This window comes from Rhodnius prolixus, unplaced genomic scaffold (genome assembly GCF_049639745.1).
Source record: "Rhodnius prolixus isolate KJV_2025 unplaced genomic scaffold, Rpr scaffold_7, whole genome shotgun sequence".
NCBI classification, from domain to species: Eukaryota; Metazoa; Arthropoda; class Insecta; order Hemiptera; family Reduviidae; genus Rhodnius; species Rhodnius prolixus.
In genome coordinates, this window is record NW_027411582.1 from 38,564,877 (window position 1) to 38,587,173 (window position 22,297).

General features: G+C 35.8%; 1 protein-coding gene across 1 annotated transcript in view; it reads right to left on the reverse strand.

The window, feature by feature from the left end:
* The window catches only part of LOC141447601 (uncharacterized), a 236,362-nt gene that overhangs the window by 54,617 nt on the left and 159,448 nt on the right, over positions 1 to 22,297 (reverse strand). The window contains exon 3 of the mRNA XM_074115314.1: positions 4,283 to 4,340. Coding sequence (XP_073971415.1) covers positions 4,283 to 4,340 — 58 coding nt within the window. The remainder of the gene's footprint in view (positions 1 to 4,282; positions 4,341 to 22,297) is intronic.

Consider the following 22,297-nt stretch of genomic DNA (forward strand, 5'->3'; position numbering starts at 1 on the left):
CTGTCTGCTACAGCTTTATGATTGGGACTCATACATTGATATAAGCATCCCGTGATGGCCTTTAATCGATCTTTCGATAGCCAAGGATCTACTATTGTGCTATTAAGGCGTAACAATTAGAAATAAAATCGTTGGTTTCGATTTTCAGTAAAACTAGAATAGAGGGAGTAATTAAAATATTTGTCGTAAATGCCCAAGAGTGTGTTTTGTTTTGAGCCAGAAACGGAAGTACCAAAAAACTTTCATTATTTCGATACTTTGCCTAAAATTTGATTCACATTAATAATATCTTAAAACATTTTGTTAATCACATTAAGACTGTAATTATTATTTGTTACAATTTTTCAAAAACAAAGAAATAAAAACTTCCGTTTTGCGAAATTTAACAGGAAACGACATTCTTATTCAAGTGACATTTACGTAATGGGAGGGAAGCTTTACTTTAATGTACAGTTTTACTAACTCCCATAAAGTTAGTAGGAACAAAATACTTCACTGAAGTTCACAGTATGAACAAAATGAATAACTTAGTACAAAGCCTGTGAAAATAACACGACCCACGTACAATTTTTGTTCTGTGTGGCTCGCAATTTAAATTAACTGAAGTAATAACTTATTAAAAACTAAGAATATTTATTAAATAATTATGTAAATTATTTATCAATTTTATTTTAAAGTAATTTATTAATTAATAAAGTCTTTAAACATTTTCTTGGACCTGCCATTAATTTAGAAATGTTAGTGAATGCATTTAAGTTGCAATAAAGTAATCGATAAAATTCTGTACCTCATTATAATCGGCTGAAAATTATTACGTCAGGTGAATCCCTTATCAATCAAAAGTATTGATGAATCGATACATCGATATTTATTTATTGCAAAATGTACCAAGTTTATGGATAAAAAAAACTTGTAATTTAATGTGCGCTAACATCACAATTATTACAATCGATTAGGCTCGTCAAAAAAAAAAATCGCAAGGAGCCTTCTCTTTTTTTTTTTTTGTAGAAATCACTTGTCTGTATCGATAAATTTAGTTCGGAGAGAATGAATTGAAGGATTGATTAAATTAACATTCAAATCCCAAAATGTAAAGATAAATTGGGATCGGTAATTACTGACAAATAATTTCCAACTTTAAAGATTAAATAATTATTTAGTATTTAATTAGAGAATTAAAATTATAAATATTTATTAAATTTTTGTTAAAAAAAAATAAATAATTTTTCTATAATAAAAAATATCTCCTCTTCAGTTTTAAAACAAAAATTTTATCGGAAAAAGCATTGAATAGTCAAAAAGAGAAATATCGATACTGTTATTGTATCGAGAGTATTAGAAAATCTTTGGTACCATCACAATCTGTAAATACGATGTTCTGTTTCTTATAATCGATAGAAAACAAGAAGAGGAAATGGATTATCTCAGAGTTTATCACACAACAAAAGCGATTGCAATACAAAAATTACAGTTTAATTCTTAAACCCATCCCTGGCGAATGATTTAAAATGAAATTATAAACTACGAAATCCTAACAAAAACCCGTCCAAAATATGGGGGGGCAAATCTAATTACGGGATGATCCCCAGTAAAGAGAGGGGAAGAAACTCCCCCTATGGCCGATATTACTAAACAACTTATCCTTTAGAGCAATCATTTTATCCAGTTACAGTGTAGATCCGATGGGAAATTGCCTCCAGACCAACTTCCGTTTGCTCCAGTAGCCCAGAACGAGTTCCGATCACCGGTCCTTCTTCTTATTACACGCAATAGCTCTATATTTATCGCACGAAATTTCCAACCTCTTTTAATAGTTTTTCCCTTTATAGTTACCTCATTTTCTTCATTTCCTTGATTTTTATTGATTTTATTAAAATTATCTAAAATCAGAAACGGAAGTATTGCAAACTTCGTCATATTAAATTTTATCCGGAAGTATTCGAGTGTTTTTTTTTTAACAAAATTTAATTGTGAGTTTGTGTCTATCAGTGGCATATCTCATGTTAGCATACTCTTATTAACACGAAAAATCGCAGATCGTTCAAACAGGAAATCTGGTTAGGAGCCTCTACCGGATGTGAGGATAAGGTTTCTGGCAAAGCTTTACGGAATAGATTTTCTAGTTTTTTTTGTTTTTTTTTTGTGTGACAGCTGTTACGATTTTCTTTGAACTTATGTTTCTACAGCTTTCATTTGACTTGATTTTCCCTCAGTAAAACATGATCAAGGGGCGGAGACAGTTTTCATGAAAATTACATATCACAAAAAAAGAACTCTTTCGTTTAAAATGATTTAAAAGGAAAAAACAGACAAAATTCTTATAGATTGGATAAAGTAAAAAATAATTTTTAACGAGCAGCAGAATTTACAAGAGATTATTATCATTATAGATTTTCTTTAATATGGTTCAGAAAATATTTTCCCTAATATCTGTGTAACGTGCACATTATTAAAGGTCAGGAAAATCAATAAAGGACCTCTGAAAGCTGGGGGGAATGATGTCATCTGAATACAGCTTTTTAGTAATAAATATGAACATTCCTTAGCAGGATTCAGCCTGTTTCTTCCAGGATGTCGTCCGAGTTGTACGCAGAAATGGTTCAGAGAGCGGAAATCCTTGCTCATTACCATTTACAGAATGATATATACAGAGTGAACCAGTAAGTAATGTCCATAGGCCTACTGTATGTAGTAAATCTAAAGTGGAGTTCAATGACGTATTGGCCAACTTCACATATTTTCCACTGTTCTTGAGTGACGTCACCTTAATTTTTTTTCTCTAAAATCATTACTTTTTTCCAATAAAAATGTTATTACTCAGAAAGTTTTAGTCCGAATTCGGATTCTGGATGACACGGTTAGAAAGAAAGATAAATTTTCTTAAAAATTGACACCATTTCAAAGTTATAAGTTATTCTCCGAAACAGCCTCAATCTTCCTCCGAATACTGGAAAAATAAAAGTAATCGAAAATTTTTGAAGAAAACTCATTAGGCTCTTATGTGATCATTATCAGACCTAGGTGCTGGCCACTTTTTACAAAAGTTTAATAAGAATAAGAATAAGCCTGAAATATTTCCTAACATTTTCTCAAATATTTCAGTGAGACCAGAAGTAAATGTTTAAAGTGCAATTTGTAACCTTTGACTTCCTTATTTTAAGGCAATCTACTTTAAAAATTGACTACTGGTCCATCTAAAAGAGTTTTCAATGAATTAAACAACTTGATAAACTAACACTGTTTAGTGCTCGTCAACACGTTTTCTTGTAAAACAAACGCAATTTCTCATACGAAAATAAAAGGAAACCTAGAAAATGATATACCGTTTGAAAGCCCATTAAACAAGGAAACTTTACTAAAAAGTGCCAGCACCTAGGTCTGATAATGATCACATAAGGACCTAATGTGAGTTTTCTTAAAAATTTCGACTACTTTTATTTTTCCAGTTTCCGGAGGAAGATTGAGGATATGTTTGGAGAATAACTTATGCTTCGAAATGGTGTCAATTTTTAGAAAATTTATCTGCCTTTCTAACCGTGTCATCAGAATCCGAATTCGGACTAAAACTTTCTGAGTAATAACATTTTTATTGCAAAAAAAGTAATGATTTTAGAAAAAAAAAAAATTAAAGTGACGTCACTCAAGAACAGTGGAAAATATGTGAAGTTGACCAATACGTCATTGAACTCCACTTTAGATGTACTACACACAGTAGGCCTATGGACAATACTTAGTGGTTCACCCTGTATGTGTCTCACTGTGTTACAAAGAGAGATGAGTACAGTCTCCAGTGCATACAGCTTCGCAGAGATTCAGTAAGGAGATTTTTTGGGCTACAGCTGTAACATAAGGCGGGTATACTTTCAGCATACACCTGAAGATAATATTGTACTAAGTAATTCAACGCATATAGAAGATCGAGTACGAAAGTAGAAGACTTCATTTTCACCAATCGCACTTCCCGGAAGTAGAAAAACTAGTTATGAATGAAATCAGAGTTTTAGGGACTCACACTCAGCAGAACTGCAAACGAATACTTCCGGTGACATCACAAAATCGGAAAAATCTAGACCATTGAGTTACAGTAAAGTCAACAAAATTTAAACTTGGTCTTTTTTTTTTTTACTTTAAAAATAAATAAATAAATATACCATTCAACCTAAAAACATAGTGCGGCACCCCCCACACGATAAAAATAAATAAATTAATAAATTAATTAAAAACAAAACTAATTTATTAAGCTATATAATATAATTATATATAAAAGATAATAAAAACATACTTTTTTCTATACATTCCGCTGCACACTCTCGAACAATGCTGCCTTCGGTGACGTATTTCTGTAATTAAATTAATAAAAAAAAATTAATTAAATTTTTAATTATCTTTTGAACAGAAAAAAAAGAAATTGTTGTGGGAAGGACGTCATTAAATCTAATTAATTATAACTTTTTTTTCTTTTTTTTTTTGCGGGATTGTCATTTTATTGTTATTGTTTTTAACGAATTTAAAGTTTATTTGACATTCTATTACAAAAAGTTTTTTTTTTTGGCGTTTATTTTTGCGCGTTGGCGATAACATTGATAACAGTAACAATAAATAACAGTGGTATACGATTGGAGAAGTTACCCAGTGGTAACACTACAAAACATTAGACTGTTAGTCACTCTCTTCACCAAGAGAGGAGATCACGAGGCCACTCTGTCTTTTAAGGCGTCAGAGTCCCTTGGTTATCTATCAGAAAGAGTTCTTGAAGAAAGATTTTGAAGCTAGAGGATTTATTAAAACTGTCCGGTAGGACAGTTGTATAAGGGTTGATCGTTGAAAACTGCACGAAAAAGCGTAACGTTGAAAAACACCCAACTTTGACAATTTTTACCTCTTTTTCTATAAAAGATAAAATTCCCAAATTTTCTTTATAATATAGGGAAAATCCTCGTTTATAAATGTAATTTTTTTCGTAATAACATAGATTAATTAGTTTTCGAGAAAAACGATGCCAAAAATGACCAAAAACGGCATTTTCAAAAATTGTTCTTGTTGTTGTTGTTACTTTTTTTGTAAACTACTTAGCGCCTAAACGCGTGAACCGATTTTCATGAATATGAGATTGCAGGTTGAAGTGGAGTTTTCTGTACCGTGTTTTCAGCGATTTGTGCGACAAAAAGGAATGTTAAGGTCACTGTGTGTTTAGTCCCAGTTTGGGAGACATAAAATGCAAGTAGTTTACAATAGTTCGAAGTATTTTAGATTGAAGAGACTGAATCCCGTTGGAGATTTTGGAGCGTTTGATTGAACCCCACAGCTCTGCTCCATACGGCCCAGATGGGTTTCAAAATAGAAGTATAAATCAGTCATAGGGAAGGGATTAGCTATGCAGTTAGCGTATTGGATTCCCATGCGGAGGTCCAGGGTTCGAATCCAGCTGCTGACTCTTAGATTTTCTCTTCCTAGGAGCTTCTTATAGCTCCACTGTCCGAATGGATGGACAGTGTTGTCTGTAAGGAGAGAACATTACCCGGAGGCCGGCAGTGCACTGAAAAAAGCTCCGGGTGCCAATAATCTCAGATGTTGACGCGCCTTAAATCATTAAAAAAAATCAGTCTTTTGTTGTCCAAGAGAGAGTTTTGATCTAAAAGTCTTTTAAGTAGTCGATAGCCTCTGTTTAGTTCTGTTCTTTTTAGTCTAGTGTGGGGGTTCCAAGAAAGTCTTCGGGTCTAAGTAAAGCCCAAGGTAGCGGGCAACGTTTACTATTGGTAGAGGTGTTAGGTTATAGATGATGGGCTATTAAGCTTAATGAAACGAAGTTATTAAAAGTAGTAAATTAAAACGGAAATAGTTTTAAGTAAAGTGAAACACGTGCAACTCGTCTCTTAGGAAAAACCTAAACTCAGTTTTTCCCGGAAAGAATAACTTAAGATCCAATAAATGAGAAAGTGATTCAAAAAGGAAAAATGGGAAAGAATTATTGAAGACAATTTTTTTTTTGAGAAAGCATAGACAGGGGGTGGGGCGCAATGATTGAAAAGCTTTACTGATATAGAAGGCTGTTCCGGTTGGTTGAATTTTAATCAAAACCATGTTAAGGTTAGCTCAGTCTATTGGGGGCAGTCCAGAGTTGACTGATGAATTAAATATCTTCCTTTTACTTTCCGCCAACTTTTCATTTTCCTCCCTCCCACTTTTTTTGAGGATGGGGGAGATCTTGAAGAAGAAAAGCGCACGCTGAACGGAAAAGGACTGTTCCCGGTCTAGATTTCATTTTTGACTTTCTTAAGTTCCGGTAGGACAGTTGTATAAGGAGGTTTGATCGTAACGAAAAAGGTGCACTGAAAAAATCGTTACGTTCCAAAAACGCCTAAATTTAATAATTTTTTTTCCTCTTTTTCTATAAAAGATAAAATTCCCAAATTTTCTTTATAATATAGGGCAAATCCTCCTTTATAACTGTAATTATTTTTTTAGCCACAACCCAGATCTAAGTTGCTGAAAATGAACAAAAAACAGCATTTCCCAAAAATTGTTCTTGTTTTTCGTGTGGTTGTTGATATCTTTTACGATAAACAGCGAAGCGCATAATTATGTGAGCAAATTTTCATGAATGTGGTATCATCATTCGATTAAGATAAACAAAGTATTATGATATGTGCCATTAAAGATTTAAAAATTGTGTAAATTTAGCTAGAAGGTCGAATATCGAAGAATTTGAAGTTTCCGCCGTTGAACTTAACACGCTATGTTTTCATCATTTTCGGAAATGCATTTTCCAAAACTGGTTACCTTAGATTTCATATTATTTTAAGCATTAAAAACATTTTCCAATAAAGTAGGCCTCCCTTCTGGCCGGGATTATCGAGAGAGAAACAGTGAGAGTAAGATGAAGATAAAAAAGGGTTAAGAACCTCGGCTCTAACGTAAACACATCTAAAAGGGAAAGGAAGTGATTGGGGATTGTGAGTTCTTTCTAGCATTATCTATGGCGGAAAAGATGGACGTGTTGGGCGAGTCTGGAAAGAAAATAGTGGTGGCGGAAGAGAAGGATGTTGTTTTGTTAAGAACATCACCAGGCTGAGGAAGCTGAGAAAAAACTGGTCACTCAAAGCCCCCCCCACTACCCCCTAAAAATGCAACCCTTACAGGAAGTCGTGTGAGTGTTCAAACCAGATTAAAAACTTTCCCTCACTAAGTAAATAACCTTCCCAAATTATCGATTAAAAGTTTTCCAGATTAATATCGAATTTTATGGTCCCCTCAAGTTGGAAAATGTGGTATAAAGACAATCGGTCTGTCGGGCAATGATGTCTAAAACGATAAAAATCACAAAAAGCTGAATCGTTAAATCTCGATTTACCACCGGTGTGCACACATTGCTACTAATGGTGGTCTATAAAACTTTTCATTAAAACATTTCCCTCAGATAAATTAAATAAGGGAACTCTACAAAAAAAACTCATCCTGTTAGGCAAATTCTGAGCAAAACTGATATAAATATCAGTTTAATGGAGGTTAAAATTTGGAGGTTTTTAAAATGGTCCCAATTTCAAACCTTTATATCTCCCTTTCTATTGTTCCGATTTTAATGAATCCTTTACTAAATTATAGAGAAAACAGAGCTCTATAACTGACATAAATAGCATAGTTTTACTAACTATACTTATTGAAATATTGAAGGTTAAAGTTTGGAGGTTTTTAAAATGGCTCAAATTTCAAACCTCTAAATCTCTCTTTCTGTTGTTCCGATTTTAATGAATCGTTTAATAAATTGTTGGGAAAACAAAGCTCTATAACTGACATAAATAGCTATGTTTTAGTAACAATACTTATTGAGATATTAAAGGTTGAAGTTTAGAGGTTTTTAAAGTGGTTCAAATTTCAAACCTCTATACCTCTCTTTCTGTTGTTCCGATTTTAATGAATCCTTCACTAAATTGTAGAGAAAACAGAGCTCTATAACTGACATAAATAGCTATGTTTTACTGTCTATACTTATTGAAATATTGAAGGTTAAAGTTTGGAGGTTTTTAAAATGGTTCAAATTTCAGACCTCTATATCTCTCTTTCTGATGTTCCGATTTGAATGATTTCTTTACTAAATTGTAGAGAAAACCGAGCTCTATAACTGACATAAATAGCTATGTTTTACTAACTATACTTATTGAGATATTGAAGGTTAATGTTTGGAGGTTTTTAAAATGGTTCAAATTTCAAACCTCTAAATCTCTCTTTCTGATGTTCCAATTTTAGTGTAAGAGATTGACGAAATTGGTTGTTAGTATTCTGATGAAATGAATTCCATGAAGGTTACCATTTTTACTGGATAACAATCGGACAGAATGATGAAATTGCATCATTGTCAGTAAGTTGTGGTGACATATAATCATCCTTAGAATCATCAAGAGACAGTGGATAGGGTTCTAACTATGGTATCGATCAGCTAAAAGTCTATTCTAGGTTTTAGTTTTAGTTTGTTCACCGCTAGGAACTCATTGTTTAGTGGATCTGATGGCACCCAGCGTCTTTGTTCTACAGGAAATGTTATCTACGATCACTATTATTGTACCCGCATTATTCAAATCTATTAGGAAATTAGTTTATTCAATTTTTTTCGGACCACGAAATTCTGATGTTACCACTGATACGACTTTCTCTTAGTACTGCCTCATCAAGGTTCGAACTCATTTATATTCTTAAAACTTCTCACAAAGGGTCATTTCATGCTTACCAACTTGATAATTTGTAAAACCGTACATTGCATACGGAAATGTAAATCTAACGGGAAAGCCCAAGCCAAATCTGCCTCATGAATTGCTCTGATACGATTTTTTGTGTGTTATTTCCGCTTTGCTATAAGTAAGAACGTATTTGTAAGAATCTGTTTTTTTCCCCACTTTTATTTCGCCTGATATTGTAAGCTTGATATTTGCTCTCGAACTTTCGCATTATCTTGAATCAATTCTTCATCAAAATAGTTATAAAAGTTATGGATTCCATAAATGCAATTATGTCCTAAATGATTTACAAAACCACCTTCTCGGGAAAAATAAAACTAAAAAAAAATTGGATGCGCCCCTGATCGAGCGAACTACGTCAGGGGTTATCGGGGGTCAATTGCCTTCCTGTTTTCGACGTAATGTGGTGACACAGGATGTTCCTGCTAAGATCTCACCTTTTTTTTTGGCAAACAGCTGGCATATCTTTAACTCCATTACCAAAAAACAGGAGGAGGATTTGAATATATTTCCCTTTCTATTGTATTGTTTTTTCTCTGTCTCTCTTTAAGCTTGGAAAGTTAGGAGGTAAGTTTGCTAAGTAAGCAAAGCTCACAGTAAGCTCACAGTTCCTCTAAAGATAAAACTTGGAGTTTATCTTTTGAATACCGCAATAAAGTATTAAAAGAAGTACCAGTCCCTAGTTTTTCAGTCCTACACAATTAAGACCTCTACAGATGCCTGCAGGACCATGTTATGAGGAAAACCACAAAAGAAGAAAAAAGTGGCAAGAAATGGAAAGCCAGAACAAAGTTTTCCTTTGTGGAAATGTAACCGAGGAGAGAGAGTTATGGTAGAGGCATTAGGGATGCCTTTAAGTTACCCTTTAAAGTGAGAAATAATACGCCATACTTTTTCTCAAGCTAATTATCCTTATAAATGATTCAAGTTTTTTTTTCATCGGAAACTGAATTTTGCTGGGCTTATTTAGGCGCATCTGCTCAGCTGCAGGAAACAATGAATTAGGTGAACAGTTCACCTGCTGTACGCCTATGTTTGGAAAAAAAAAAAAATGGTTACGTCAGATGAGCTGGACAATATCTTTGACGTAGCAAGCGTTATTGTATTCCTGTCCGCGGTTTCGTACTTTCATCCATCATCAGAGGTGTAGAGATTTCGCCTTCACTTATGCTTCCGTCTTGCACTACTCTTCATTACACATGATATAATTTCTGTGCTCTAGAGAATTCACGCTCATTTGAACTCCGCAGTTTTACAAAATTCTATATCCTTCCTTCCAGTGAAAATTCTAACTAAAAAACTGGACAGTGTCTTGGAGTAGTGGGAAATCTCTACCCCAAACTTTGATTAATCAAAATTCATCAGGGATACCAATAAACTTGACCGATGAAATCATTTTTTTTTTTAAGCACAAATTTTCAGCACGTTTTTCAACGATTTTTGCTGTAACTGGGCTGGGAGCATTTCAAAGGTTCTTAGACCTGTCACTTTGGTTCCAATTATATTTATTTATGTATTGTATAATAATTAAAACTATTTTTACACTAAAAATTCCACGTTTTTAGGAAACTATCATCGCAATAATCGTGTGAGTTTTTGTGAAAAAACCCAAACTAAAACAACTTGGAAGGGAAAGTCACTGCAAGAAAGGAAACTCCTTCTAACCTAAACTTTCCCACAAAAGGGCTGCTGGCGTGTTTTAAATGGTACATTTATTAAATACTACAGCAATAACGTTGGCAGCCATTTTGTGATAAATTTCATTAAAGTGAAAAATAATGGTGAAAAACCTACCCTTAAACCTTCTGTTTACTTGGAAAAGCGGAGAGGATTTCCATTAACTTCAATACAAAACAAAGCACTAATATAGCCCCGGATTGATTTAGACAAAGTTCCCTTTTTTTGCATCTAGTTTTATGTTTACAAAATAAAGTCACCCTTTAAGGGCTTGAACTTTAGTACAACTTAGCGAAGAATAGGGAAATTCGTTGAATAGACTTTCAGAAATGGATAATGAATTTACGATCGTATTAAAAGTAAAAAGTCGTTGAGATCGTTAAAAGGAAATACAGCATTTCTCTGATAAGGGGAAAATATAAATGAATTGAAAACCTTTCTAAGGGCGGAAGTTCAACGTCCAAAAGACTTGCTATTATTTCCGACCTTCGCTGCGACAATTTTATGATTCTATTTTTTTGATTGAAGTTCCTGTAACAATTCTTTTATCACTACTTCACTGCGGAAATGGTAATCAAAAAATTTTGCTCATCATTTTTTGTTTAATTCGTTTGAGACTTGGCTACTATACCATGGATATGATTAACCTGGAAAAGAACTGGATGATGCGTTCTGGCGTCAACCAATCACAAGAAGTGTATGATGCCTTTGGCTGTGTTAACATAGAACCGAAGAGAGACTCTGTGCTTTGGGCAGAAATCAGATTTACTCCTGATCACAGGTCCTTTTAATGGGGGCACGGTTGGTTCAGGAAGCATATGTGTACGAGGTGGGGGCATTATTAACTTGGAACCGTTGTGCTGATTGTGGATAGGAAGAGGAGGAATCAGCCTCTAACTTGCTCTATGAAACCTTTTGGCTTTTTGAGACCAAAGGAGATAGTAACGCCAAAAGAACTAGTAGGGAAAAGTCCTCAACCTCTTTAGGTAGGGGAGGTTTCGTCTACTAGATCCAAATAAAGGGGAAGGCACAACAAGCCTCTTGTAACTGCGGTGACTTAGGGCAAAGATCTCCTTCCGCTTTCATAATCGTAATCTTAGACTTGCAACTTTCTTTTTTTGATCTAAGTATCCAAGTGGCTCAAATAATGTTGTAGCTACTTTAACCAGTTAACTGGTTTCGACCTTGTTGTAAAATCTGTCCCCTACGGGCGTCGTACAAAAAATAAGCGATGACATATATCGTATATTCGGTCAAACCCAGAGTATGTTTTATATGAAATTGGGTTGCTGCAATGAAATGACTTTTATAATTCTTTTTTTCCGTTATTTATTACATGTACATTTATTCCTTTATTTATATTAACATAAATAGGAACCAAATACATCAAAAAATAAATTGACGAATATATTTTAGTTTTAACTGAAACTGCAAAATTAACTGCCGAAAACGCATGACGAATATATTTCGTCATAACACAAAATTTTACTCCTTTTTTCATGACGAACATCTTCGTCATAAACAGTTAACTAGTTAACTAATTTTCAACTCCGTCAGGTGCTACTAAAAAAAAAATGGCGATAGACAACTTCGTGGAAAAGTTCAACACGTGGAGTTCTATTGTAATAATGAATGTTAAAGCTGATTCCACCTTTGAACCGTGATAATAGAAACGAGACTTTTAAAGGTTAAAAGTCAAAAAGTCACAAAAGGGCTACATGAATATAAAATAATTAAAACGAGAAAATAAGTAGCTAAATATCACCCAGTGTAGTGAAGGATTAAACGTTGTTGTTGTTAAGTTGCTAATTATTGAATTAAATTGAGAATTCCGTAGGGTAATTTCTCGCTTACGATTACGAGATTTTTGGCAAGAAAAATAGTCGTGTGAGTGGCAGCGTAAATAATAAATTTCGCCGAATAAATTATTTATTTAGAAATACAGTTCTTTGTAATGTGTTAAAAGATTCAAACTTAAGGCCTGCACTGTCTCCGCGAGAGGCTGTGGATTGCATACTCAGGAAGGAAGGAGACGAAAGAGAAAACAGAACGGAGGATAAAGGGTCTATAAAAGTGGGTATGTAGGGCCGCCCCGAAGAATGGGCAGGAAGAAATTTATGAAAGGGCCGAAGTGAGTAAAAGAGGGAGCGAGAGATAAGCCTTGTTTACGAGTTAGAGCTGGGGGAAAGGGCCAGGGTGGCCCCAATTCCCCCCTAGGCTATGAGGTTATGAAGTGGGGAGCGATATTCTGATTCCAACAGTGATTCTTCCGCTAATACAACTTGTTTCCGCCTCGGCTCTTCTCTTGTGACGTAGAGCGGAAGTGTTGCTTTTTTTGTTTAGTTTTTAATTTCTCTTACCAGATAACAGGAAGTATTGAGATCGTGGTTAAATTTTGTTTAACGAGATTTTCACCGGAAATTATTCGTTTATCCAATTTTCCATGGATCTTAGCCTGCGGATATCCCAGCCTAACAACACGTACAACACTTTAGTTTTTTTTTCTTTTTGCGCACGTTTAGGCAATTTTTTTAGCTTTACCATCACAACCTCACTTACTTGCATAAGTACACAACCCAACAACAAACCTATTGCACACATTCACTCTGGACAGCTGTTTGGGTCTACAGGAACTTTAGATACTTCGTGGCTTCCTGAAGCGCAATTGAAGAGCTAGGTGCAAAAAGGAGTTATCTACATTTTTTTTTTTTGCAGAAAATGTGTTTAGTGGCGCCCCCTATTGTATGTTCAATTCTACATCTTTTGGTGCATAAACGAGTCTTTATTATTACTTATTCTCTAACCTAGGTTAGATTTGGAGCAAAAATGAGTTTGCAGATAACTTTCTTTTGCTCCAAACAGAAAAGATGACGCCATCAATTTTTTTATTAGGTTTATTTAATGTTTATATTAGGTAGATATTATTTTTTTTATTTTTGACAGGTTCGCTTCGACAAGTCACAAAATGCCACTTAAAAGCTCAAAAACAAGAAATCTGTTGACTGAAGTACTTAATATGTACTCAAGTTTTACTGAAAATTATGATTTTGGTGCAAAAAAGAGTTTTAGCTGCAAAATAACTTTTGCTTGCTAGCAAGCTTAAAAAATACCCTAGTAAGTTCAAATTGAGCCCCAAATGACTCCATCACAATATATTAACTAATCCTTACAGCAGACACAACATAAGGAATAAATCTTAAAGCATATTTAGTTTTTTGTACCTATTAAAAATTTTAAAAAACTGTAGATAACTCCTTTTTGCACCAAGCTCTTCAATTATTTAGTTGAATGGCCAAGTTTGATGAGAAAAACAAACGACAAAAGAGGTCAAAATTTCTGTTCTTAGTATGGAGGAAGGGGAAGTTGATAAATAAATATAAAAAGGAGAAACAGTATTTTAAAATAGGGTGCAATAAGTAAGAAAGAGAAGGGAGAAAATTGATAGCTAGATTGATTAGATGTGATAAGAGATAGGACAGACCGGGCTGTGAAGGAGAGGTGGATGGATGCTGCCGTTCCCTGTGAGTTGATGAAGGCAACACTGAAGAGGATGAGGCCAGACGGGAGGGAAGCTAGCAGAAATAGGAAATGGAACTTCAGACCGCAAAGTTGAAGGGTCGCTAGGGCGAAGTTGAGCCCGAAATAGAGAAGAAGAAGAAGAAGAAGGAAGACCTTCAACCCTGCTCTAGTTCTGTCCTTCACGGAGGCGGGAGAGATTGCCCGCCCACCTCCACACACAGAAGATAGCTGCCTCCTGTAAGCATTAAATAGTCTGACCACGTACTCCAAGGACTGTCGCTCTTTTTGGGTCTGCCAAGGACTACTACATTCTTAGGGAGACTTCCCCAGGTGGAAGAACTGAGGCGACCTTCTATTGAATAAGACTTTCCACAGAATCCTCAACTTACTCGTATTCCCCGTGAATAACCAGCCCAACTGTTACTACCATCTACAACTTTTGTGATCATCTTAAACTCTTGAATTGACAATTTCATCTCAATAATAATAATGTTTCAAGATCTCTTTTAAAGTTGGGAAAACCGCGGAAAACTAGAAAATAAAAAAACAGAAAACTTTCGGAAATTGGTCTTGTTTAGATAAATCATTCCATCTTCTTGTGACGTCACCACCTCCTCCCATAGCTTTGTTTACTTCCTATTCTGGAGTGAATATCATCTGAGCTGATAACATGCTGCTACCTTGATGGTGGACTGGATATCAGATAAGATTACCACCAATTCCTAATATTTTCCTTAGCTTAATCTCGGACTCAACTGTTCTTTGCCTCCAAGATCCCAAAGAGAGCTATTCAAACACACAGTCGTATGTTCATGTTCTTTGGTACCCAGAAAAAAACGGTTCAGCCATTCTGGAAGAAAAAAACTGTTAACGAAGCTGGATTTCTTAATCATTCCCATCTCTAAGGAAATACTAGACATGGGATGGGCCCTCTTTGCCGTCGCCAAGCAAAGAAGTCAAACCCTTTTTCTGAGTTTAAGTGGCCGATCCTAGATTAGTTATTAAGCGACTGTCTTAATGTATTTAGGCTTTTAGTTTAGCCTTTTCTCCTTCCACTCTTTGACGGGAATGGCACGCCTCCTGTCTCTTGAGAGGATCAGAGGACCTGATACTCAGGCGTTGATTCTTTGACTACCATCGCCTGAACATTTCCCTTCATCCGAATTCCCTTATATAATCCATAAGTTGAGTATAGTTAATAACCTCGCCAAAGCTTAAAACATAGTCTAAGTCAGTGATGGCAAACCTTTTGAGCTCGGCGGCTCTAAATTGTGAAAAACCCTAACTTAACTCTGGTGCCGTGTCAATATAGAAATATTCATAATTTTGTTGATATTTGCTACCGTAGTAGAGAAAAAAGATCTATTAAATGATCCACATTATGATCATTGATCTGAGGAAAGTTTACCAGATCCTTATTCTCAATTATTACCGTAATTTCTTCAAAGTACTCGCTAAATTATTTAAAATTATAATAATTTTTTGTAGCTGTCAATGCGTGTCACCCAAAATGAGTTCGCGTGTCACCTTTGACACGCGTGTCACAGGTTCGCCATCACTGGTCTAAGCTTTCCTTTGAAAGCTTAAACTTAAAATCACTCCAGTTATATAAGCAAATACTTTCCTGCTAATCTCCATTTTATTAAGCACAAGCAATAATTAAATTTTTCACAAACTTCCCAGTTTTCTTTCCAGCTAAAGATCTTCTTCTTTTTCTTACAGCCTATTAAAAGCGAAGAAAACTTCTATATGAGTTTAAATGAGGAAACTAATAAAAAGGAAATTGAAGGAAAATTCGAAGAGTGTTTATTTACATTTAGATTAGAAAATTAAATTTGGTCTGGGTGGGAGTTAGGCTTGAAAAATTGCAAGGTGCTTTTCTTATTTTCACTCTGGGTAAATATAGAACCATACTCCCTACCCAGTAGAATATTACAAAGATTGGGTGCAGCAGATTGGTCCGGTAAACAAGGTGAGTGCATTTTATTAAATTTTGTTCAAAATGCAAAGGTTAAAAAAAAAAAAAACAGTTGCGCTGAGCCTGTTGCATCGTGGTGCAATTTTTTGCAATTGCAAGGGTTAGCAAAAGTGGCAGAAATTTATAAAATATTTAGTAAAGTAATTGCCTATTTTTTCAGACGGGGTTTAACGTCCAACTACCAATTAGGGCGTCGTGGACGGAGGCGACTAGCAAACATACTTTACTGAAAATTTCTCATATTAACCATTAAATAAAATCCAAGGCCTAGACCGGGGGAATCGAACCCACTAAACCAACAATACATCTTAGCTTTACTGGTCTCAATTATAAAATATTGAAAAGTAAATATTTTCTTCCCAGGAAATGAAGCCAGGACTAATGGCTGCTCTTTTCAGGTTAAAAACTGCAACGGCGTCAATATCATTTAGGGACGTCAAAGCAGAGCTTTTCGAAAACTTGCCAAAAAAGGCGTTTTTTGATTTCGCCCTCCGTTGTAACTTAGCGATCAAAATCGTTCAACTGCAATTTGTTTTTGATACCAATTTCCGGGGAAATTTGAGAAAGGGCACTTCCGGGAAAGGGGGAGTGGATTGGTTTTCCACTAAAACTAAAATTGTAGACTCGAGCTTGTTTACTCTATCCCTTAACCGATTTCAGATTATCATTCATCATTAAATGTAGATTAAACAGTTAAGAGATTTCGATTTCCATCCCGCACGGAAAGTTGTATAATCACTTCCTCATGCAGTTGGCCTCTCGCTACGCTAGCCTGGACAAAATCTGGACTCGGTGAGTAAAAACTCAACTTTTCACATTTGTGCCTTTAAATAACGATTCTAAACACGTGTGTTGTCCAGCTTCTTTATGAATGATAAAACTTTTTATCTGAACTTCCCTAACTTAAATTATTTTCAGGAGGGGGCATTCCTCCCATTTTCCCTTTCAAGTTCAAAAATACTTAAAAAAAACAAAACAAGGATGTTCTTTTATTTGATGCAAGTTAGTTCAGGACATAGTTTTGGAACTTTAAAAAAAAGGTTAAAAGACAGTTGAGAAAAGTTGCTCATTCCAGCTTCTTTTTTTTTGATGGAGAGAGTAAAGTGTGTAAAGTTGGTGGTAGAGCCTGGAGCAGTAGGGGGGAAGGAAGTTCCTGCTTTCCACAACTGGCGGCACAAAACGTGCCCACTTCCTCCGCCCTAAAGAGAAAAGTAACCTTCCTCTATTTGCTACCTTCCTTCCGCCTGAACTGTGATTTTATGTACACATATTTTGTATGAATATTCCGCACAACAAATTCTGAATCTTTTGCCATTCTTCGCCGAAAATCTGCTTTTTCCACAACCAACCTCTCAGCAGCTGCCACCATTGCCTTGAAGGAAGTACGTCACACTTCTTCCTAACTTCCTTACCGCAACCACTTCCTTTAAATACAACATGCTCTGCTCATGTAAACTAATCAAACCACACGCACACACTGACTCCTTCAAGAAAACCACACTCCTTCCGCCACTTCACCCAGCCATCCCTCCTCAAACTCATCTTTTTGAGCCCCAGCCTCACTGTTCCTCTACAGTCTTTACATAATGTTTCGAACATACCAAACTTCTATACAAACTTCCGCAGCCAAAAAAACTCGTGGCAGAGCGAGCGTGCGTGCGTACGTGTTTAATAGTTAGAAACTTCCGCTTTATGTAAGAGATCTTTACCTCAGAAATAAACATCCACACGGTGAGAAGTGGAGAGTAAAAGAATTCTGCTTTGCTTTAGGGCACAGCAACAACCACTGCCAAGGATGCTGTAATAAACTCTTCTGCTCTTCAGTTGGCAGAGAAACATTTACACAAAAAGAGGAAGGAGGTGTGCGAGGCCACTTCCAGCTTAAATTAATCCATTTCCTCATTTTCATTTAATATAAAGGCCCCCCCCCCTACGAACACAAAACAAAGAATCTGATGTAAAAATCTCACCCGAGTATTAGAAGCACCCGAAATGACTAAACAAGAAAGCAGCTAGCGGTCTCTAGTAGCGCCGTTTGTAATCTCCACTTACTGTAAACCGTCTCACCAAAACAAAGATCCAGCGTAGAAGGTGAATTACTATATTTATGGCATGGAATACCTTTCATTCTGTTTGGCTAACTCATTCCAAAATGGAGTTTACTGCAATAAGTTGGTCAACAGACTTGTCCACGCCATGTTTACACACTAAAGGTGTAACAAGTTCCCATTGGCAGTAATGGAGTGGGTCAGTCGCCATGTTGACCCATTCTTAGAGTCAACAAGGTCCCGGTGTGGCGCACGTATAAATCTGACACAATACAGTTATATTCATTTATTATTTGTCCTGAAACAACATTTCAAAAGGACTCCTAAAACATTTACTCTGAAACTAACCCTAAACTATTTCTTCCAGAAAAATAATCCAGAAAAAAATTTTGGAACCATTTTTCACGATAATATAAACAAATGTGAAATTCCATTCAGTAAAATGGTTACTTCGGGTAGAGGTATTTCGATAGCTGTGCATCCTGTTTCCGCCTCGTGCTGTTACCTTTAGGTCCTTTACTTTTCCGGAGAAAAACTTGTAACGGTACCTGTGAAGCTAATATGCATTGTGGTACTGGGTTCGATTCCCGGGCTTAGGCCTTGGATTTTATTTAATGGTTAATATAAGAAATTTATAGTAAAGTGTATTAGGCGGTTATAGGCTAGACCCGCAATGCTAAGATGTATTGCGGTACTAGTCTAGGCCTTGGTTTTTATTTAATGGTTAATATGAGAAATTTATAGTAAAGTATGTTTGCTAGTCGCCTCCGTCCGCGACACCTAATTAATAGTTGGACATTAAGCCTCGCCTGAAAAAATAGGCGATTACTTTACCTTTTTTTTTTTTAACTCGTAACGGAAAATACGTCATAAATTCCTTGACTAGAAAGAGAAAGTAATAATTACTGGCAGGAAGTGACGTCAAAAAGAAAGTATAATCAATCATTCTTCAGATTTCTGCTAACTCTTCTAGTGTGGAAGAAGTTTGATCCTTCACTCTTCTTCCGGTTGTACTCATGGGGTTTTCTAATCAACAAAACTTCTCGTAACAACCCAACAGCTGGCGGAAACAACTTTAGTGAGCAGTTATATACGTTACTTATATATATTAGCCTTGGTCTGTTACTGATACAAAAAGGATTTTGCGTAGTTCACATCTTTCTTTGTTTGTAAGTCGCTACTAAGTAAAGGAAGGTTATATAAGCAGAAGAGGTTTCATGCTAACCTGCACTCCACACATCCACACAACGAACAGCTAGCCGTCACAAAATGGCTGCGAAACATGTCGGTACAAGTGTAGAAAACTTGGAACTTGGTTTAACTTTAGCCGAAAGCTTTCCATTTACAGCTTTTTTTATTATTATTATTTTATCTATCCAAAAAAGAAATAAATAACCTAGATTTAGACTTCAAAGTTGAAGCACGTATGTTGTTTATTGTATCCATGACTGATTTCAGACTTCCTTCCACCATCAGAGGCTAATTAATCAGGATTGGTGTAGACCAGGGGTCGCCAAACTTTTTTTGATCATGGACCCCCTATATAATTTTTCAGAAATCTCCATCGACCCCCCCCCCCCGATAAAAGTAATTTTCAGTTAATTAAAAATAAAACTATCTATTAGGTACTGTATTTTTGTACATTTTATTTTATGATATTAAACATTTATTAAAGTAATTTTACATTGTGTAACAAATAGTTTTATGAAAAATATCTTAATGTTGAAATTTAAATATCTTAATATTTATTAAGTAATAAGTAAAGAAACTACAGAGTATTGCTTCTTAATTAATGAGATGGGTGTGTGCCTGGTGTTTCTTTGCAAGGTTCCGCTATATTGGGTTCGAAATTGTTTTTCCTTTGACCCCCCTGGCTCAGATCGACCCCCTACTTTTGTTAAATAGACCCCTTTGGCGACCTCTGCGTGTAGACAAACTAAAAAAAAAAAACTTTTAAGAAAAAATTACACTTCCTATGTATAGCGGAAGTTAACGTAGGCATATATTACACGGAAATGGACTTCAGAGAGAGCTAACTATTCCAGTTAATACCAATTTTCTTAGAAAATCGTCGAATGTTACATTTGTTTGATTTTGTAACTTATGCAGGAAGTTAAAAGAAAATGAATCGAGAAAGTTAATAAAAGTGAAAAATTTATTTAATAAAACGGCTTCCGGCAAACCTAACTTATTAATTATTTTGATTGTTTACAATTTGTATTATTCTTACATAAACCTAAGGCGTGTACATTAAAAGGAAAAAGAACTTTTGATAGAGGGAACCTGTCCCTAACTCTCCCTCCCAAGGGCTCTTAAATGAATTTACCAAGGGAAGTACTTCACCTAAACTTTATAGATGTAAATATATGCAACCATTACGTAGTGAATTATTTATATACACAGCAAAATGGTACTTCCGTTCTGTGCCAAAACCTTATCCGTGCATGTGCACGCGTGTTATCTAGTCGAAATTATAAATTTGAACCTACCGCGCGATTTCTATTACTCAGGTATAATGCTAATTTCTTACACGCTTTGTGAATTAGAATTTAAATAACCTGTAGTAATTGAGAGTATTTTGTGTTATTTGACTTCGCCAGTGAGAAACAGAGGTAATCCATTCCACCGGAAGTATCCGTTTTAGGGACCAATCAGAAAACAGTTTTTAAATTGTAAATTTAGTTAAGGACTCAACTTTAAGTCCCAATTTTTACGGCAATTTGAATTTGAAGGCAATCAGTCGATCTAAAATTCTACTTTAGTGAATAAGCAAGATTATTTTTGGCAATTGTTTCCGGAAACGGATCCAATGTTTTTCCATAAGCTTTATATGCAGGCCTATCACTTTTACTTTCCGCAAAACTTCCGCTTTGAAGTGTCGTCACTTGTGCTAAATTTCGGGTAAGATTAAGTCCTACTATGTTCTGGAAATTTAATTAGATCTGAAGTGAAAATCAAAGTAATGCTTATATTTTCAGGCGGGCTTTAAGTCCAACTACTAATTAGGTGTCGTGGACGGAGGCGACTAGCAAACATACTTTACTGTAAATTCCTCATATTAACCATTAAATAAAATCCAAGACCTAGACCAGGGGAATCGAACCCACTAAACCAACAATACATCTTAGCTTTGCGGGTCTAGCCTATAACCGCCCGGTTACCGTGGCGCCTACTTCTTATATTGTATATCTCACATTGTTACAGTGAATAAACTTAATATTCATTATTTTTCAGTATAACTACCAAGTTTGAAGAAAATTGAACTCTGTACCATCGCACGGGACAGGTGCGCGTGTTTGATTCAGGGGCTTGAACTGGTAGGGATTTTAAGGAAAGGAAAAGGCGGCCAAAGTAGCCTATCTAGTGATTTTGCTCTTGTAAGATCCTTGTAAGTTAAGTGGTAATCCTGTGGCAGGAGACAGTGATTGCCGGCAAAGGGCGCTGGAGATCGGCGGGGACTCGTCACCCACCCACCCCGCCTCAAACTCCGGGGGTCCTGGTGGCTTGAGAGCACTTTAATTGAAGTCTCCTATTTTATTAGACCTTCATCCTTCTTTTCCCATCCTAGGACGCCTAGGGTGTCCTGTTTTTTTTTCTTCATCCCCCTTGATGAGTTTATCTGCGTTTAAATGGAGTGTAAGTGTGAGATGACGCGAGAAAGTGGTAAATCAGTGGTAACTAGACAGGAGCGGGACTTTTGCCACAGTATCCCTGGCAAACCCTCCTTAGGGAAGAAGAACACCTAACAACCACTCTGGTTTCCTCCAGCAGGAAATACACTACATAGCAAGGAAAGTCAGTTTAGATTGTCCATTATCAACCTGTTCGTCAGGGGCCTCCCCTCCTCAGTTCCAGGGCTAACTGCAGAGCTTTATAAAACATCCCAGCTGAGGGGTACCTCAGCCAGTCCATTGTATCCCCCATAACTACCACGATTCCTCCCATCTATCCGGACCGTCTCATTAAATCCGCCCACTTCACGAGGCGTCAGAATGAAGCTCTCCTTCTTTTTTGCCCGCTCCTCTCAATTACATTGAAAATGAGCCAAATCCCTTTTTTATTCCCCTTTATTATTTATTCCCACTAATTTTTCTTATCCTTTAATTATTACTGTGTATGAATTAATGTACACACTAGATTCCATTTGGATTCACATTAATTATCTTGTAGTAGAAAATATCCCCCTTCTTCCCGGAAGTAAATAATGAATTAAGAATTCCGTAATTTACTTAGATCCATTTTTCACTTTTCCTTTCTAGTAAGAGCCATTTTCCAAATTGAGTGTTTTCCGAAAGTACATGTTTTCAGTTCCGCTATTCACGCACAAGTTCAGGTGTTGCCCACTC